The sequence below is a fragment of the Myotis myotis genome, unplaced genomic scaffold, assembly GCF_014108235.1.
Source record: "Myotis myotis isolate mMyoMyo1 unplaced genomic scaffold, mMyoMyo1.p scaffold_m19_p_3, whole genome shotgun sequence".
NCBI classification, from domain to species: Eukaryota; Metazoa; Chordata; class Mammalia; order Chiroptera; family Vespertilionidae; genus Myotis; species Myotis myotis.
This window is the reverse complement of record NW_023416335.1, coordinates 194,214,502-194,234,468: the sequence shown is the minus strand read 5'-3', so window position 1 is coordinate 194,234,468 and position 19,967 is coordinate 194,214,502. Positions and strand designations below refer to the sequence as shown.

The 19,967-nt window shown below is 42.2% G+C and overlaps 1 protein-coding gene across 11 annotated transcripts in view; it reads right to left on the bottom strand.

Annotated features, from left to right (window-relative positions):
• VEZT (vezatin, adherens junctions transmembrane protein) overlaps positions 1-19,967 on the bottom strand; it is a 71,066-nt gene that overhangs the window by 26,596 nt on the left and 24,503 nt on the right. For 9 of the 11 annotated variants that reach the window (XM_036298432.1, XM_036298436.1, XM_036298437.1 and 6 more), the window contains exons 2-4: positions 12,212-12,346; positions 7,744-7,830; positions 3,383-3,558 (exon numbers count right to left, since the gene is read on the bottom strand). In XM_036298432.1, coding sequence (XP_036154325.1) covers positions 3,383-3,558; positions 7,744-7,830; positions 12,212-12,346 — 398 coding nt within the window. Of the gene's footprint in view, positions 1-3,382; positions 3,559-6,421; positions 6,476-7,743; positions 7,831-12,211; positions 12,347-19,967 lie in introns of all 11 variants that reach the window. The other 2 variants (XM_036298438.1, XM_036298439.1) reach the window with 2 other exon arrangements.

Below are 19,967 nucleotides of genomic sequence, written 5' to 3'. Positions count from 1 at the left end.
TTGATTTGATAAACTCATATTTAATAGGAAGAGGATATTAAGAGTTATCCTATCTAATAATAGACAAACATGGTAATTAGCCGTACCTCCGCTACCCTTCCCATTGGCTAATCAGGGCGATATGCAAATTAACTGCCAACAAAGATGGTGGCCGGCACCCAGGCAGCTTGAAGTGAACATGAGGCTTGCTTGCTTCAGTGACGGAGGAAGCCAATGTATCCCGCCTGGCCTGCTGTTGCTGGGCTCTGAGCTTGCACTCTAAGAAACAATGTTACAAATATAGAAGCTAAACAAAACCCCAGTAACCTGCTTTCAGCCAGCCCGGCTTCAGCCAGCAGGACCGCAACAGTGTTACAATTATAGAACAAACGCAGATCCCTGCTTTCAGCCAGCCAGGATCTCAGAGCTGGAGTGAGCAGGACCGCAACAGTGTGACAATTATAGAACCCAAACAAACCAGATACCTGCTTTCAGCAGCCAAGGCCTCAGAGCTGGAGCCTGGCCCAGAATAAAAAAGAAAAGAAAAAAAGGACAGGTTGGGAGCTTCAGTCACCCGCTAGCCTGAAAACGGCCCTCAGCCAGACTGGCCAGGCACCCCAGTGGGGACCCCCACCCTGAAGGGTGTGCGACCAGCTGCAAACAGCCATCATCCCCTCACCCAGGCTGGCCAGGCTACCAAGTGGGACCCCCACCCTGATCCAGGACACCCTTCAGGGCAAACCAGCCGGCCCCCACCCGTGCACCAGGCCTCTATGCTATATAGTAAAAGGGTAATATGCCTCCCGGCACTGGAATCCGCGGAGCCACGAGGCCTCCCGGCACTGGGATCAGCATGACAGGGGCCAGTGACCAAACCCCCTGATCACCCTGTGGCTCTGTGTGTGACAGGGGGCGGGGCCACAATCTCCCTATCCACCCTGCTCTGTTCATGACAGGGGAAGGCGCCCCAACCCCCTGATCAGCCCTGCTCTGTGCCTGATACGGGGGAGCTCCCCAACCCCCTGCTTGGCCCTGCTCTGTGTGTGACAGGGTGCAGTGCCCCAACCCCCTGATCAGCCCTGCTCTGTGTGTGACAGGGTGCAGCGCCCCAACCCCCTGATCAGCCCTGCTCTGTGTGTGACAGGGTGCGGCGCCCCAACCACCCCCCCACCCCACAGGCCCTGCTCTGTGTGTGACGGGGTAGAGCCATAAGCTCCCCATCGGCCCTGCCCTGAGTGTGACAGTGGCGGCGCCCCAACCTCCTGATTGGCCCTGCTCTGTGGGTGATAGAGGGCGACCCCCCAACCGCCCCCCACAGGCCGTGCTCTGTGTGTGACGGGGTAGAGCCATAACCTCCCCATCGGCCCTGCCCTGAGTGTGACAGGGTGCGGTGCTCCAACTCCCCTATCAGCCCTACTCTGTGCGTGACAGGGTACGGAGCCCCAACCCCTCTAATGGGCCCTGCTCTGTGCGTGACAGAGGGCGGTGCCCCAACTCCCCTATCGGCCCTACTCTGTGAGTGACAGGGGGGAGCTCCTCAACCCCCTGATCGACCCTGCTCTGTGCATGACAGGGTATGGAGCCCCAAACCCCGTGATGGGACTTGCTCTGTGAGTGACAGGGGGTGGCGCCGCAACCTCCCCATCGACCCTGCCTTGAGTGTGACAGGGGGCGGTGCTCCATTCCCCCAATCGGCCCTACCCTGAGCGTGACTAGGGGTAGCATTGCAACCTCCCGATCCGCCCTGCTCTGTGCATGACAGGGGGCAGCGTCCCAACTCCCCAATCAGCCCTGCTCTGAGCCCGACCAGGGGCTGCACCTAGGGATTGGGCCTGCCCTCTGCCACCCGGGAGCGGGCCTAAGCCAGCAGGTCGTTATCTCCCGAGGGGTCCCAGACTTCAAGAGGGCACAGGCCAGGCTGAGGGACCCCCCCTTCCTCCTGAGTGCACAAATTTTTGTGCACTGGGACTTTAGTGTACATATAAAATCCCTTTTTTCCATTCCTCTTTCTTTTTTTTAAACAGATTATCCTGGGACTTCTTCATTAGATCCAAATATTTAAAGTGGTTGGAAAGTTTTAGGATAGTGTAAATCATTAGACTATGTTCCTTACTAGTGGCCTGGTGCACAAAATTTGTACACATTAAAAGGGCTTTAATTAAAGGAAATATTTTAATATTGCTATTTGCCCTTTCTCCATAAGAGAAGTGTCAGAGATGAAAGAAAATTTGTAAAATGTATATGAAAATCTTTCTTCTGTCAGAGCCTGGGGTGCACCACGGGACCCAGAGTCAAGTCCCTGCCCACCCACGTGCATCTCAAAATCGTGCGACACCCAGACCCGGCTGGCCACCCTCATTGGGCTAAATCCAGATCCGGCCAGTCCCACCCTTGTCAAGCCCCGCTGGGCAGGGGGCGCAGCCTCAGGTCCCCTGGCCTGGCGTCAGGGCAAGGGGTGTGGCCTCAGGTCCCCTGGCCTGGTGCCAGAGCCAGGGGCACGTCCTGAGGTCCCCCAGCCTGGCGCCAGGGCGGAGGGTGTGGCCTGAGGTCCCCCGTCAAGCCCCACTGGGTGGAGGGCATGGCCTCAGGTCCCCCAGCCTGGTGCCAGGGTGGGGGGCACAGCCTGAGGTCCCCTGGCCCAGTGCTGGGGTGGGGAGCGCAGCCTGAGGTCCCCGTCAAGCCCTGCTGGGCGGGGGGCACAGCCTGAGGTCCCCTAGCCAGGTGCCAAGGTGGGGGGCGTGGCCTGAGGTACCCCGTCAAACCCTGCCAGGTGGGGAGGGTGCGGCCTGAGGTCCCCATGGGGGTGGGGGGAGGTGGCGCAGCCTCAGGTCCCTGCGGATTGCTCATTAAGGGAACTCAGCCTTCGCTGTGGGTGCAGCCATCTTGTGTTACGGAAACCCCGCCTCTGCTGTGGGTATAGCCATCTTTGTGTTGGAGTGACAGTCAATTTGCATATTCCCTCTTTATTATATAGGATGATCTCTTCTCAGCCAATAAAGCAAGAGGTGATCATTTACCTCCATGCCTATGCTCGTTGTCTTTACAGTGTGATTATGATATAATTTATTAACTATAAAGAAACATAAAGAACCACAGAGGCCTACATGTACACATGTGCATAGAGGTATATGGGTAAGACAGATTCTTTTGGGCACATGTCATTAATATATGTGGGCTATTAAAATACAGAACTAATTATACTGAGTTGAAAGTGGATTTGTTTCCAGCTTCATTTTAAATAGTATTCACTTTAAAAGGTCTTTTTAAAAACCTTTGCATATCATTAATTACAATGCTACAATGTATGGGATGTTTATAATGCCTTTACAATGGGGAGCATCATGATGGATTTCCTCTGAATACTCTATATGTGAGCAAAGGATAGATGTTTTCTGAACAGTACCAAATATTAGGGGTTGCCAGGGAGCGAAGTGTTGGAAGGTGTCCATTTTCCTGTTGTTGAGGTTGCCCTGCAGACAGGATACTGGGATCAAGTAGCTCAATCAGCTCCACATCCTCTTGTAACAGGACTTCCTGTTGCAGGATGGTATATAGTGAGTCGAGTCGGAATCCAATATCCTTGCCATTAAAAGACCGGAAGAGAGGTATTAATGCATACATCATTTTGCATTTAATGCTAAGCTCCTAAAGTACTAATAAAATTTAGAGGTATTTATTTTCAGTATAAACTCCAAGAAGAAGAAACAACAATCCAATCTACTGTTGGGGGGTGTTTTTCCCCCCACTGTAAATGTGAAATAATAAAGATTGAAGTGGATATTATTGGACTACCAGATGTGAAATATAAATTTTTAAAAAAATATATTTTATTGATTTTTTTCAGAGAGGAAGGGAGAGGGGTACAGAGTTAGAAACATCGATGAGAGAGAAACATCGATTCAGCTGCCTCTTGCACGCCCCCTACTGGGGATGTGCCCGCAACCAAGGTACATGCCCTTGACCGGAATCGAACCTGGGACCCTTCAGTCCGCAGGCCGACGCTCTATCCGCCGAACCAAACCAGTTAGGGCTGAAATATAAATTTTTAATAAAAAGGTGTGAACTATAGATTAATAAACCTGTCTAGTCAAGCCCAATTAATTAAGTTGCTAGAACACACATGGAAAATATGATTCTGTAACATAAGATGCTGTCCCTGGATACTGTAACAGTATAGCCAGTATCTAAGAATTACATCAGCAGGATCAAGGCCTTATAAAAATGGACATTCAGATATTAAAAATACATCATTAAGGAATGTAATATAAAACCACACTAACATGTGCATAGCATTTATAGTTTGCAAAATGCTTTCACATATACCAGCTCATTTATTCCTCTCTCCTTCTATCCATCTATCAAGAAATATACATTTCAGGCACCATGCTTGATACCAAGGACAAAAAAATGAACAAGACATTTAAGTCTCTACTCTTAAAGAGTTCATAGTTTAATGAAGGACTAAAAAGTAAACAGTTACAACATAATGTGCAAAGAAGTGCAATGATGTATACCAAGGGTATTATGAAAAGGTACCAAAACTTGCAATGAAGTCAGAGAAAGTATAAGAGGTTATGCCTGAGCTGACTCTTAAAGTAAGAGTAAGAACTGACCGGATATAAGAGTTGGAAGAGTCAGATGAGACAGAAAAGCTTCTGTAGAACTGCAAGTCATCAATATTAGTTTTATGCAGAGTGTTCATGGTAGAGATAGGAGACAAGTTAGGAATGTTACAGCAGATAGGTTAATTTTCACAGTAATCCTGTGACGTACATTCTCCTCCTCTCCATTCTATAGAGGAGAACACTAAAGTCCAAAGAGAATAAGTAGCTCTCCAGAAATCTGATTTCAAAGCTTAAGTCTCTAGTAGTCAGTTTTGCTTCACTGTACATGTTCTGCTTTGTCAGAAAATTTTAAGTTTTATTTTGTATTAAATTTAGAAATAGAGTGACCCTATTGTAAGATAAAAATAAAGAGAACTTATATTTTTTATTTTTATTGATTTCAGAGAGGAAGGTCGGGGGGGGGGGCGGAGAAAAAATATCACTGATGAGAGAGAATCATTGATCAGCTGCCTTCTGCATGACCCCCACTGGGAATCAAGCCCACAACACTAGCATGTGCCCTGACTGGGAATTGAACCATGACCTCCTGGTTCATAGGTCAATGTTCAACCATGGAGCCATGCTAGCTGGGCAAAAATAAAGAGAACTTTTAAAGGGCAAAGCCTTTAGCAATTAATATAAAAGAGTTAGGTCTAGGGTTTAAAGCAGTGGGTTTGCTCTTCTTGGTCAGTTAATCATTCCGACACCACAGAGTTCAGCCCTAGCTGATTATAATGGGGACTTAGTAGGAATGCAGTGATCCATATTCAAGCTTAATCACGGGTTATATACATGATTTGTATATTGCATTGTGTGTCCACCACCCAAAGTCAAACCATATTCTGTCACCATATATTTGGCCCCCTTTACCCTTTATAAATCCCACCCACTCTTTCAGTTTCCTCATCTGCAAAATAAGTAGTACCAACTTCATAGGGTTGTTGTGAGGATTAAATAAGTCAGTATTTACAAAATACTAAGAGTGTCTGGTACACGGTAAACACTATGTAAGTGTTAGCTGCTAGTGTTAAAATACAATAAAGAAAAGCATACATAACATACAAAAACTTAGAGATCATAGCATAGATAATTATTACTAGGTTGTTGCAGAAAATAAGAGATCAATGGGCTGAAGTTTCTGGGAAAGGCCTTGAAAATGAGCTAGGACTGTTCATTGAAAAGATTCTGATAATAGAGATAAAAATGGAAGGAATTCCACCACAGTATAATAGCACAAACAGACATACAGGAACAGGTATGGAATAAAGGAAAAGGAAGACTGGGTTGGTTGACAAAAATAAAGGTGGATAAGGCTGGGAAGGTAGACTAATGCAACTTATGCAGACTCTTTTATGCTGAAGTGATCAATTAGATTTGAAATGATAGATAATAGGAATCTTTTTAAGGATCTAAATAGAGAAATGGCACGAGAAGGTAACTTAGGAAGATTTCTGCTTGGATGGAATGAAAGAGATGAAAAGCACAGCTGAAGAATAAAAGAGATTTCTATTTTTGCCCCTACGGATGGAGAAGGGAACTTCTTTATGCATCAATACACTTCAATGATCTTACACACTTTTAAATATATAATGCTATTTCATAAAGCTGATGAGGGGCAAATTAGATAACACTTGAAAGCACTTGATAGGCTAAAAAGTACTTTAAAAGTGCTAATATCACTACCATCATAGTTGCTATAAAGGCATTTTTTTTTATACTTTAAGAAGAAAACATAAAATATGTGGCCAGTGACAAAGAACCAAGAATGAAAAGATCAGGACTATATAGACAATGATTAAACCACTGAAAAATGTATATGGATCCATGTACCTTATCACAGTCCTAGTATCACTGAAGAATGAGGATGGCTCCACCTGGATAGAGATGGTATTCTACGTAGATGACAAGATACTTCATTGACCTTCTCAACACACCCACAAAGATGAAACCCTGAACAGAGAACTTGCCCTTTTGGATTGTTAAAAAAGTAATTTTAGTCAGTCAAAACATAATAATACTTAAGCTACAGAGGTAGTGCATTATAGTACAGAGCCTGGGCTTAGAAACCAGGAGATCAGAATACAAATTCTGACTCTATCACTTTCTAGCTGATTCTTGAATAATTCACTTAATCAGTATTCTTAAATCAAATTGAGTGATCTGAACCTCAGGATTTCCAGCTGGTAAGTGCACCAAACCTTACAGTGTTTAGATTGCCAAATCAAAATGTGAAAGCACTTTGTAAACATTTTTTTATAAATGATAATTTATAAGAATAATTATTATTATCTTAGGGTCATAGGCCAGCAGAGGATCCTGAAAGCCTGCTTACTTGTAACCTGATTTCTCCTACCGAGAGCCAGGAGAAGAGCTTTATCACTTCACTTTTGTATTGTTAGGATGTAAAAACTTGAGGTACTCCTTCTTGGGGGACAAGAGGTCAAGCAACAGATATACTACAGCAGAGAGAAGAAAAAAAAGCAAGTCTCACAGGAATCACAAAGACTATCAATGTTGACTATTCCAAGTCTTTGGAAAATTCTGTGATTTATCAGTCCTGGAGACTAAATTTTACATATGAAGTTGTCAAACAATGGTAAATAAATTAATAAAATAAAATCTGAAGTTGTCAGATTAATGATAAATAAATTAGGGAGGAGCCACTTTTGATTTTGCCTAAACTTTATAATCATTGGTTGTGGGATAAGGATAAAGACAGTCAAGTTCCTAATGAAAAAGGAGAAGATCCCACTAATGGATATATTCCTAATCCCTTCATTACTATGAGAAATATCTGTCAATGGAGGAAGATGGCAGTGGAAAATAGTACTCTAACAAATAAGGTTTCAATAACTACCAAGAATATTCTAAGTAAGTGACTAATAACCTCTTACCAATGGAAGTATGAAATAATACGGAGTCCAAATTCAAAGATCCCCAAATTATTGAAGAATTTACTTTCTTTTTGTTTTCTTAGGAGACACAAACAACTTTAACAGTTCATGAAGTGGAAAATCTCCTTTTGCAAAACTGCCCAGAATTGCTAATAAAAATTAATCACTGCCCAAATCAGTAGCAAGACAAATTCTGATTTACCAATTTTCTCACTAATAAGCTGGAGCCCTGAATATTGACAAAAAAAAGTAAAACGAACACTCACCAATTTGTGAAGTAAATCATCTTTCTTATTGCAATGAGAAAAAATCCAACTTTTGATGGTTTCAGCCACTTTTAACAGGATGCCTCGCTAAAGGAGATGAATGACATTACATAGGATTATTAAACTACAACCAGATAGTAGAAAAACTTCAAATAATTACATCTAATGAATCACAGTTTTTATCAGGGTAAGAAAGAAAATCATCCAGGTTCTATGTTTTGTCAGTATGTCTCAGCCTCCTTATTAGTTCCCAAATTTACTTACATATCAAAATCACATGGATTTGATTTTAGTTAGAAACATATTCCTGGGCCCCAAACTGAAAGTTCAGATTCAGTAAGTTTGAAATGAGTCTTAAAAATGTAATTTTTAATGAGCCACCAGAAGTCATCTTGATGTAGCCCATTTATCTTTGGTATACTATAAACTATATCAAAATGATGATGGTATGTATTTCAGAGGAAAACCATAGGGTTCTCCAAGATTATTCCATAATAGTAAGGCAGAAAGAAATTTTAATTTTAGAAAAACTGTCTCATTGAAATAAAAAGCATATTATTGAATCACTCCCCAAATTCAATATACCGTAATAGCCCATTTCCTGAGCATGCCAGCAAATGGAGTTTACATTCCTTGAGGGATTACTATATCTCAGGTACTGAAAAACAATCATGGGAAGGAAGATGAACACACATAACTGTTGTCAAGAACTTGATACAGAAGAGATAGTACAAATAATTACAAACCAATGTAAAGTGTGAAAAATGTGGGAAAAGAAGAGGCCAAGGGGAGCTAAACCCTAACAGATGAGTGGAAATGTAGCAACAAAGGAGGTTAGAACACTCCAGGCAAGGGAACTGGATAATCACAGGAGGGAGCCAGGGAAGAACATGCCATGGGGCTGGTGGCACAGTTTGGGACAGCTAAGACCCAAGGGAAAAAGGGAACTGGAATAAAGTTGAAAAGGTACACTGAGATGGGTTTGAAAGGACTTTGGTCTCATATGACACATCTTTTAGATCTTATCCTGTAGGCTGTGAGGAGCCAACTAAGGTTTTGATGCAAGGAAGTGAAATAATAAAGAAATAATTTTAGAAAAATAACTGGCAACAGTTCAGAGGCGGTACTGGCAGGGAATGACTGTAGCCAAGAGCATGATTAGGAGAGTAGTACAGCTAAATAATGTCATAGGCCTGCACTATGATAGCAAAAATGGTAATAATTAGGGTTAGATTTTAGAGACATAGAAGCTGACTTGACATACTATTTTGTGACCAAATCAAGTTGGGAGTGATGGGAAGTTGTAAGATAACTAGGAGGGTATAATTTGGAAATATAAAAAAATTTTGTTTGTTTGTGGGGTGCCCAGGAAAACTCTGTTTTAGACATGTTGAATCTGAGTTTCCTGGGGCACAGGCAGGTGGAAATGTCGAACAAAGATCTGGAACTCAGCGAAGATGGAGAATAGACCATAAGTGGCCAATGAAGGCAAGAAAGTACCGGGCATCTCTCAGAGAAAACAGATCAAGCAGAGAAGGGGCCTGATTCTAAACTTCCACTGCAGATACCAAAAAAGGGGGTCCTCATGATTTTTGTCTGTCTGATTATGGCAGCCAAGATTGCATGGGGGAATATAGGGAAAAACATGGAGTCTTTGCAACTCAGAAATAACCTTGTAAACAGTAAAACATATATCAAAATCATTATTATTTCAAGTTTTAGAGGCCAAATTCAATACCAAATGTCACTATCCCATTAAGTAAAGAACGTACTTAATGTCAAATAAGAATCTTTAATATGAGTTTATAAGACAAGTGTTCTCCTACACCCTTGCCTTCTGATAGATTTTTAAAAGCTTAAGGGTTAAAATTAATGAAAGGCAAACCAGTGATTCTTTAAAAAAAAAAAAAAAAGAAAAAGAAAGAAAAGAATAATCACAAGAAAAGAAAACAGAAAAATATACAGACAATAAATATTCATGGTGAGAATATCAGTACAGATTACTCAGTACGTACTTTACAATCATGTTAAAAAATAAAGTTAAAAAAGCAATAAATGCTAAGGGCCATTTCATCACAAACTCATATAAAAAAAATTGCTTTCCAAAAAATAAATAAATAATGAATACTTCACTGTTTGAACAGAATTTTGAGGGAAATTCTAAAAATATATCCACTGAGAAGGAACTATAGTACAGACATTTTCTAAAATTTAGTTGCCCCAAATTTAGAAAAACTCCATTTTAGAAAAATATAGCTCATACAGTTGAAATGTGTTAGTGAAGACTAAACAAACTTTCAAGACATGTGGTAATTTTGAAAAATAACCTCTGGCTATGCTTTTTACTGTTCCTCAATTTCTGAGTCAATGACATTTTAAACCCTCATTTTATCCTATATAATAAAAGCCTAATATGCTAAGTGTCCGGTCATCCCGTTGTCTGTTCAACCAATCAAAGCGTAACATGCTAATGATATGCTAATGCCGCTCAACCGCTTGCTATGACGTGCACTGACCACCAGGGGGCAGACGCTCTGATTGGTAGGTTAGCTTGCTGCTGGGTCTGGCCGATTGGGACTGGGCAAGACGGCCAGACATGCCATGGAGCCCTTCCATGGTCCCTCCTGGCTGGCCAACCTCCCGTGTACCGCCCTAGCCCCGATCGTGCACCGGTGGGGTCCCTTGGCCTGACCTGTGCCTTCCCGCAATCTGGGATGAGGGACCCCGCCCCCCCCCCCCCCCGCCCTGAGTCCATGAATTTTGTGCACTGGGCTTGTAGTTTATTTATAAACTAATAACATTTCTATATGTAAAAATACCTGTCATGAATGAAAGGACTGAAAACCTACAAGAAACACCACACACACACACACACACACACACACACACACACACACCGTGAACACACCACACAGGTCAATGCAAGTTAATCCCATGTCCCTTTCTTTGTCTTTTCTTGTCAAGTAATCCAAAATTCAAGTTTTAATCTATAAATAATCTATTAGATATATCTGTGGGTTTTCCTTTCAAAACCCTCCCCAGGAACATCCATATTTGAAAGGACCAAGGAGCAGGAAGGGTTTAAGTACAGAGGACTAGCAAGTTGATTCTGAACCATGTAAGCTCTAACTCTCCTAACTCTCACCCTTTGGGTGTTGGTCAAAAACAAAACAAAACAAAACAAAATAAAAAAACAAACCATTTCTCTGGTATTTACTCTGCTATTGCAAATGGGCCCAGCTTGGTTACCTCACTTTTAGGGATTTTTCAAAGAAGAACAGGAGAAAAGACCTCTATCGCCCTAGAGTAAATGAGTAATTGAAAACTTTCAAAGCTACCTCCTGAAAATAATTGATCTTGTAATAAAACACCGATTAAATTAGAAAGCTCAAAAAATTAGGTAACCTAGTTATAGTTTCCTACTAAATTAGAATTCTTTGTATTAAAACAGAATATATATTTTATTTTAATAAAATAAAAGGACATAAATGAATTTAGGTTAATAAATTTTATAAAACACCAGAGGCCTGGTGCATGAAAATTCGTGCACTTGGGGGGCGAAGGGAGAGGGGAAGTTCCTCAGCCCGGCCTGCTCCCTCTTGCAGTCCAGGATCCCTTGGGGGATGTCTGCCTGCTGGCTTAGACCTGCTCCCTGTGCCTAAGCATCCGTCTTGCAGTCTGAGAGCCCTCACTCCTTACTGCCCTCCTGCTCACCACTCCTTAATGGTCAGCTTGCTGCTCCTTAGTGCTGCCTCGAAGGCAGGAGAGGCTCCTGCCACTGCTGCTGCGCTCGCCCAGCTTCTGGCTGAGCGGCATTCCCCCTGTAAGAGTGCACTGACCACCAGGGGGCAGCTCCTGTGTTGAGCGTCTGCCCCTGATGGTCAGTGAGTGTCATAGCGACTGGTCATTCCACTGTTTGGTCAATTTGCATATTACCCTTTTATTATATAGGATAATTTATGGAGATTCTTCTAGCATCTTAGCCTCATAATGCTGTACAGGAACTATGAGGTATGTATTATATAAAAATATATAATACTGCAAACATAAAGAGCATTAGAAATTGAGGTAAGTATACTCGCTCCATCACATATCCTTGAAACTATGAAATACCTTATCAATTTGCTTTCTTATAATTTGTGCTCTTAATATAACAGCCCTAGTAGTTGGGTTCTCAATTAATGTTTTAGTGTATTTTTCTGGTCCTTTCCAGATAACTTCATTATTTAAATAAATAATATATTTTGATCCTCAACCATATTCATTTCTACTTATTATACAAATTACCCATGAGATAGTCTGAAACAGCAAGGTTTCATTTTTATCTAAACAGGCAGTTTTGTACTACTGATGAAATAAAAAATAAAGTCTTACCAGTGTGGGGGAGGACAAGGTGTTTTTTTGTTTTTGTTTTTTGTAAGGCAAAGAACAAAAGATTAAGTCATAGAGAAAGAGCATGCTTCCTTACTTTTGGCAGGGCTCTTGTAGGGGACTTTTGTTGTCCCTCTGCCACTGTGCATTTTTCTGCTTTTGGTGACAGAGAAGAACATATTTCAAAGTCTGTGTGTCCCAGATCCTGTAAGTACTGGTAAAGTGGAGAATTCTGAAAGAGACATCAAATAAAACATATATCAAAATCATTATTATTTCAAGTTTTAGAGGCCAAATTCAATACCAAATGTCACTATCATGACTAGTATGCCCAAATTCTTTAAGGTTTAATCTATAAAAAAGTGAATTATGTCACAATATCATTTAACATAAAAAACATACACCAGCCGAAACCGGTTTGGCTCAGTGGATAGAGCGTCGGCCTGCGGACTGAAAGGTCCCAGGTTCGATTCCGGTCAAGGGCATGTACCTGGGTTGCGAGCACATCCCCAGTGGGAGATGTGCAGGAGGCAGCTGATCGATGTTTCTCTCTCATCGATGTTTCTAACTCTCTATCTCTCTCCCTTCCTCTCTGTAAAAAATCAATAAAATATATTTTAAAAAAAATACACCAACAAACAGTTTAACAAAGGGATCCAAAAGGGGGGAAAACTCTAAATAAAACACAGATATTTTTGAGTGAGCATCAGCAAGGAATATAAATAGATTTGTTAAGAAATTTCTTTGTCCGAATTTTTATAATATTAGAGTAAACTTTTAGCTTCAAAATAGCCAATCCTGGCTATATATAGCTCCTATGAGGACCTATACTGAAAAACAGTTATTAATTGAAGGCAAGAAGAATTAGGAAATGATTGTACTGTATTAATTATAATTGTATCATACCATCATATTCACTGATCCAGTCAAGCACAAATATGTATTATTATACTATAGATAACACATACAGTACCCAGCACTATAAAAAAACTTAAAACTGCAAGAAAGTTAACTAAGATGAGCTTATGTCCAAGCATATGGTAAATGAGAGACAGTGTAGTTAATAAAAGCATTAGAACACAATGGTTAAAGACAGAAACTCTGGAGCCAGACCATAGATTCAAATTCCAATTCTTACTAGCTGGGTAACTATGGCAATTTATAATCTTTTCATGCTCCAGTTGTCTCAACTAAAGATAGGAGGAATAATATTACCTAGTTCATAAATATAAAGCACTTAGAACAGTACATGACACATAATAAGCACTCAATTTATACTTTAACTTTATATAGGCTATGTGAAAAGAGCACAGGTTTTGGAACAGATGGGGAAAAAAATCATCCCAATCCCACCAAACAGAAAGATCACTATCACTACTGGATGAAAATTTATGAGACAACTCTTTTTGGATAAAAAAAGCAAACTTTAATTTTAACTTTTAGTTTTCTCTAAAGTACAAAGTTAGTGATATGTTTAAAAATAAACCTTGATTCCACTCAACAAATCTATCTATCTATCTATCTATATCCTTCCTATCTAATAATAGAGAAACATGGTAATTAACCATAACTTCACTACCCTTCCCATTGGCTAATCAGCAAGATATGCAAATTAACTGCCAACCAAGATGGCAGCCGGCAGCCACACAGCTGAAGCGAACATGAGGCTTGGTTGCTCCAGTGACAGAGGAAGCCAAGGTTCCCCGCCTGCTGCAGCCCAGCTCTGAGCTCCAGATGCAACAATGTTGCAATTATAGAAGGTAAACAAACCCAGAAACCTGCTTTCAGCTGCCAACGGGTTCAGAGCTTAGAGTGCCAGTGATGGCAACAGAGTTTTAATTATAGAAGCTAAACAAACCCAGATACCTGTTTTCAGCCAGCTGCAGCCTCAGAGCTGGAGCCGGTTCTCAGCTCCAGTGACAGCTATAGAAGGTAAATAAATCCCAGAATAAAAAAAAAAAGAAAGAAAAAGAGGCTGGGAGCTTCAGTCGCCCCCCAGCCTGAAAACGGCCCTCAGCCCCTCACCCAGACTGGCCAGGCACCCCAGTGGGGACCTCCACCCTGAAGGGGGTGTGACCAGCTGCAAACAACCATCAGCCCGTCATCCAGGCTGGCCAGGCACCCAAGCGGGACCCCCACCCTGATCCGGATCACCCTTCAGGGCAAACCAGCCAGCCCCCACCTGTGCACCAGGCCTCTATCCTATATAGTAAAAGGGTAATATGCAAACTGACCCTAACAGCAGAAAGACTGGGAATGACTGGTCACTATGACACACACTGACCACCAGGGGGCAGATGCTCAATGCAGGAGCTGCCCTCTGGTGGTCAGTCGCTCTCACAGCGGGGAGCTCTGCTCAGCTACAAGCCAGGCTGATGGCTGCCAGTACAGTGGTGGTGGTAGGAGCCTCTCCTGCCTCCTCAGCAGCACTAAGGATGTCCGACTGCAGCTTAGGTCTGCTCCCTGCTGGCAAGTGGGCATCCCCTGAGGGCTGCCGGGCTGCCAGAGGGATTTTTGATTGCCAGCTTAGGCCCAACCCCCCGGGGAGCAGGCCTAAGCCAGCAAGTGGTCACCCCTGAGGGGTCCCAGACTGCGAGAGGGCACAGGCCGGGCTGAGGGACCCCTTCCCCCCAAGTGCACAAATTTTTGTGCACCGGGCCTCTAGTATATATATAAGAGGCTAATATGCAAAGTGTCCCCTAGGGAGTTTGACCGGGAGTTCAATTGCTTGCTATGACATGTGCTGACCACCAGGGGGCTGCACAGAATGAAGGAAAGCCCCAGCCGGCAGCTGGAAGACCCTGATCTGACTGGCCCTGGTCGCTGGCCAACCTAGGGACCCTACTCGTGCACGAATTTTGTGCACCAGGCCTCTAGTCCTATATAATAAACGCCTAATATGCTAAGTGTCTGGTCAACTGGTCGACTGTTCAACCAATCAAAGCATAATATACTAATGATATGCTGTTCAACCTCTCACTATGATGTGCACTGACCACCAAGGGGCAGACGTTCCGACCAAGTTAGCTTGCTGCTGGGATCCAGCTGATCGAGACTGAGTGGGATGGGCTGGACACACCCTGGAGCCCTCCCATAGTCCCACCCTGGCTGGTCAACCTCCTGCAACTATCCGTGCCTTGATCATGCACTGGAGGGGCCCTTGGCCTGGCCTGCACCCTCTCGCAATCTGGGACCCCTAAGGGGATGTTGGAGAGATGGTTTCGGCCCAATCCTGCAGGCCAGGCCGAGGGACCCCACTGGTGCACAAATTCGTGCACTAGGCCTCTAGTAATTAATATTTTAAAAAGACCTTATGTTAGGTGTCAGAGATACAAGAACAACTATCACCAAAACAATAGATAGCAACATAGCTGACACAATACTATGTGGCAAAAGCTTAACTAAGCATTACATGCATCATTTTAGATACGGCTCACAATCTTACCTAATAATAGACAAACATGTAAATTGACTGTACTTTCGCTACGCTAACCAGCCAATCAGGAGAGTATGCAAATTAACCTAACAAAGATGGCGGGTAATTTGCATACATAGGCTCCAAGCGGTGAAGTGAAGCCTGACGGCCCTGGGGCCAGCGGCGCAGTGAAGCCTCATGGCCCCGAGGCCAGTGGCACAGTGAAGCCTCACAGCTCTGGGGCCGGCTCCGGCTGGAGCCCGGCCAGAGCAAAGGCCTGGGTGCCAGCTGCTGGAGGAAAACCAGTGCTAGAAGCCGGGGGAAAGGAAGGCCTATTGCACGAATCTCTTCATGCAACAGGCCTCTAGTCTATACTAATAAAAACCTAGGTGACCCTCACGTGAGATGTTGTCACAAGATGGTTGCCACAAAATGGCCATGTGTACAGTGGAGGCAGGGCCCATCAGCCGTTCCACGTAGTGATTCCTGGGGGTCCTGCGGCTCCACGCGGCACAGAGGAGGCCGGTCCCAGTGGAGGAGGTGGGTCATGGCAGGGGAGGGCAGTTGGGGGCAATCGGGCTGGCAGGGGAGGGCAGTTGGGGCGATTGGGCGGGCAGGGGAGCAGTTAGGGGGTGATCAGGTTGGCAGGCAAATGCGGTTAGGGGCAATCAGGCAGGCAGGCGAGCGGTTAGGAGCCAGCGGTCCGAGATTGTGAGAGGGATCCCCCGAAGGATCCCAGATTGGAGAGGGTGCAGGCCAGGCTGAGGGACACCCTACTCCAGTGCACGAATTTTGTGCACTGGGCCACTAGTCTATAATAATAAAAGCATAATATGCTAATTAGACCAGATGTCCTTCAGAATGACCTTCCGGACAAAAAAGCTAGGGCTGAGAGGGAAGCCTGGGTCCCAAGTGCCAGAGGAAAGCCAGTGCCGGCAGCCGGGAGAAAGAAGGCCTACTCTTGTACAAATTTCATGCATGGGGCTTCTAGTAAACTCTATAAAATTTATCATCATCACCATCATCTATTGTTATTCCCATTTCATAGTTGAAAAAACAGATTCACTCAGGCCTACCCTGTATTTGGAATACAAAGTATTCATTATTGCTCTTCTGTTTAATCACCTAAGGAAAAAAAATCTATGATATAGATATTCTATTTTGCTATTCTGCGAGCTGTGACATAAACTGGAAAAGAAAAGGACATTGGGGCCAATGCTGACACAGCATTATAATTTGCATAAAAAGAAGTTTGGACTCATCCCCACCCCCAAAGAACAGTTAGCAGTCAAGAGTGTGCCTCACGAGTTCAAGTGAGTCTTTAATTAGGACAGGAATCAGCAAACTAAAACTGTTGGATTAGATTTGTTCCCCCTTCTATGCCTATTTTTATATGATTGGGGAACAAGAAATGGTTTTTACGTTTTGAAATCATTGGAGAAAATATCAAAAGACTAATATTTTGTGATACATGAAAATTATAAGTTAAAAATTTTCATAAATAAAAGTTTTACTGGAATATAACCACACTCATTGATTTATGTATTATCTGTGGCTGCTTTTGCACTATACCAGCAAAGCTAAGACACAGACCATATGGCCCACAAAGTCTAAAATATTTACTATCTGGCCTGTTATAGAAAAAGTTTGATGACCCTTGAATTAGTGTAACTCTACTTTGATCCATCTTATTTATTGTTCTTCCCCATGGAAGTTCATTTGAAGAAAGGATTCTACTGCCTTAAAAACAAGTTGTTTTTTTTAAGTATGTAAACTTTTCAAAAGATCATCCAAGTGAACTAGCATTCTTGTTCTTTTGCCGCTCTGATGGTTCACAGTTCAGTTTGAAAACACAGACTGAGTAATTCAAGGCAATATTTGAAGATCAACTATGGGTGATCCAAACTGAGTATGAATGCTTAGCTGATGTACAGAATATACAATATTAATGTAAATAATGTAATTTTAATGAAAAATGCTTTTTTTCCAAAGTGGGGAGAAAGAAGGAATTGAGAAGAGTGGATTGTTTTACATTTTTGCAAATCTCTTTACTGTCTGGTTTAATAGGAGATAGCTGGATTCTTGTATTTGCTTCTGCATTCATTCTGCTGCAATTTATTGTTTTGGATGAAGTATATAAAGAAAATCACACCTTAAACATATGTACAGTTGGAAAGGGAATAGTAATGTAAGTCTTTTCTGATAATCGTATTATCAAAGAATAGCCATATTGATGAGTTTTTCATACTCTGAACATTCATAAGAGAGTAAAAGTGAAAAAGGCAGATAATATCTTGGTATTAAAACCTGATTGTCCAATATAAAATAACTTATTTTTGGTTTTCTTTTACAAGAGCAAGGTGAGGTTCCCTATTGTAACAGCCTTCATTCATATATTTGAAGGTTTGGGGCTATTAGGCTTTAGACTAATAGATATTTGTATGTATCACATAGTGAGCATTATTGTAGGTTGATGGCAGCTTTAGAAGGGATTTTGTGTGTGTGCAGAGGGTAAGGCAGAGTAGGTGGTGATAGGTAATTTTCTCTATTATAACTTTTCTTCCTTGGTTCAAGCAAAATAGAACCACAAATGTTTCAGTTAAGCTGTTTTCTTGAAGAGAAATCATCAGCACTAAACTCAAAATATAATTCTGTAGTAGTGGAGAATGTTACTGCTGCCAAAAGAAATATGAGAAACCCCAGACACAGCATGTGGGAGCTTAGCCTCAGGAAATCCTTGTGGTTAACGATTCCTGTAAATTTCAGCTGACAGAAAACACACATCATAGTACCAGAAAAATTTTGCTAAATGAATGATAGCCAAGAGTTTTTGGTTGTGCTAAGATTGTTCTGATGGTTGAAACATATTCTTGTAAGAAAAAATAAATAAAAATAGACAAGAAAACACCAACATTTTTGCTGAACAAGCATTTCAAGAAAATGACTCATTTAAATCCTAGACTACTTATACTTCTGCACCCCCTCCCCCATTAAACATATCAGACCCCACTCTAATGGTATATAAAGTCTGAACCACTCTAAAGCACTGTTTATTTTCTGCATGATTTATGATGCATTCTGCAGAAGTGCCAATATCTTTATTGCTGGTTTGCATTTAAGAAGGAAGATTCCTGGCCAGCATGGCTCAGTGGTTGAGCGTCAACCTATGAACCAGGAGGTCATGGTTCAATTCTCATTCAGGGCTCAGGTTGCAGGCTTGATCCCCAGAAAGGGGAGTGTAGAAGGCAGCCGATCCATGATTCTCTCTCATCATTGATGTTTCTTTCTCTCTTTCTCCCTTCCCCTCCTCTCTGATGTAAAAAAAAAAAAAAGCCCTAGCTCAGTGATGGCAAACCTTTAAGTATCTGCTCAGTCTTCTAGATGTCAATGACTCAGTGCTAACAGCATTCCACTGGCTAGAAAAAAGGGAACTTAAATGACAAGCTTCATTTGTTCATGTATCACTAATCAAATATTTATTGAGCACCTATTATACGTCAGGCACCAGAGTTATAGTAGTTTTCTGCCATTAACTTCTCTCTGGGGATGCTCAAGAAAAAGTTAACTTTTTCCCTAGTTATAAAAAGGGAACGAAGTTCAACTGCTCAACTTCACGGGTTTTTTTGTTTTATTTTTGAGTTAAAAATGCAAACAGTACAGTCCTAGCTGGTTTGGCTCAGTAGATGGAGCGTCGGCCTGGGGATTTAAGGGTCCTGGGTTTGATTCCAGTGAAGGGCACATGCCTGGGTTGCAGGCTCAATCCCCAATAGGGAGTGTGCAGGAGGCAGCCGATCAATGATTCTCTCTCATCATTGATGTTTCTATCTCTCCCTCTCCCTTCTTCTCTGAAATCAATAAAAAAATATTTTTTAAAAAATGTAAACAGTACAAAAAAATATAAAATGTGAAATAACTTTCTTTATCCTACCTCTGACCCCTACTCACTCTCCCCAAATGTAACAAACATTCTTTAGTTTGTGAATCGCTCCCCTCACCCCCAATTTAGTACCCATTTATGATTGAAAGTGGTTGGCAATGGAGGGACCAAGATGATTCCTAGATTTCTGTTTTGAACAATTAGGTGGTGCTATTTACTAAAATATAAAATAATGGTAGAGCAACAAATCTGAAGAAGAAGGTGATGAGTTAGAGGTGCCTGTGAGATACTCAAACGTGAATAACTTGGACCTAAAGATTCTGGAGATCAGCCTACTTTGAATGTAGGGATTTGAGTTTTTAGCAAATAGGTATGGCGACAAATCAATATGGTAGCATATAGTTATGGAAATCTGGAGTAGGTAAGCTCAGTTAGAGATAATACATAGTATGAGAAGATGAGAGGGCCCTAAAAGAGATCAGTATTTTGGAAAAGAGTAGTGAAAAGCTGGAAAATAATAAGGTTAACAGTAAAAATAGTTAACATTTGTTGAGTTGCTTA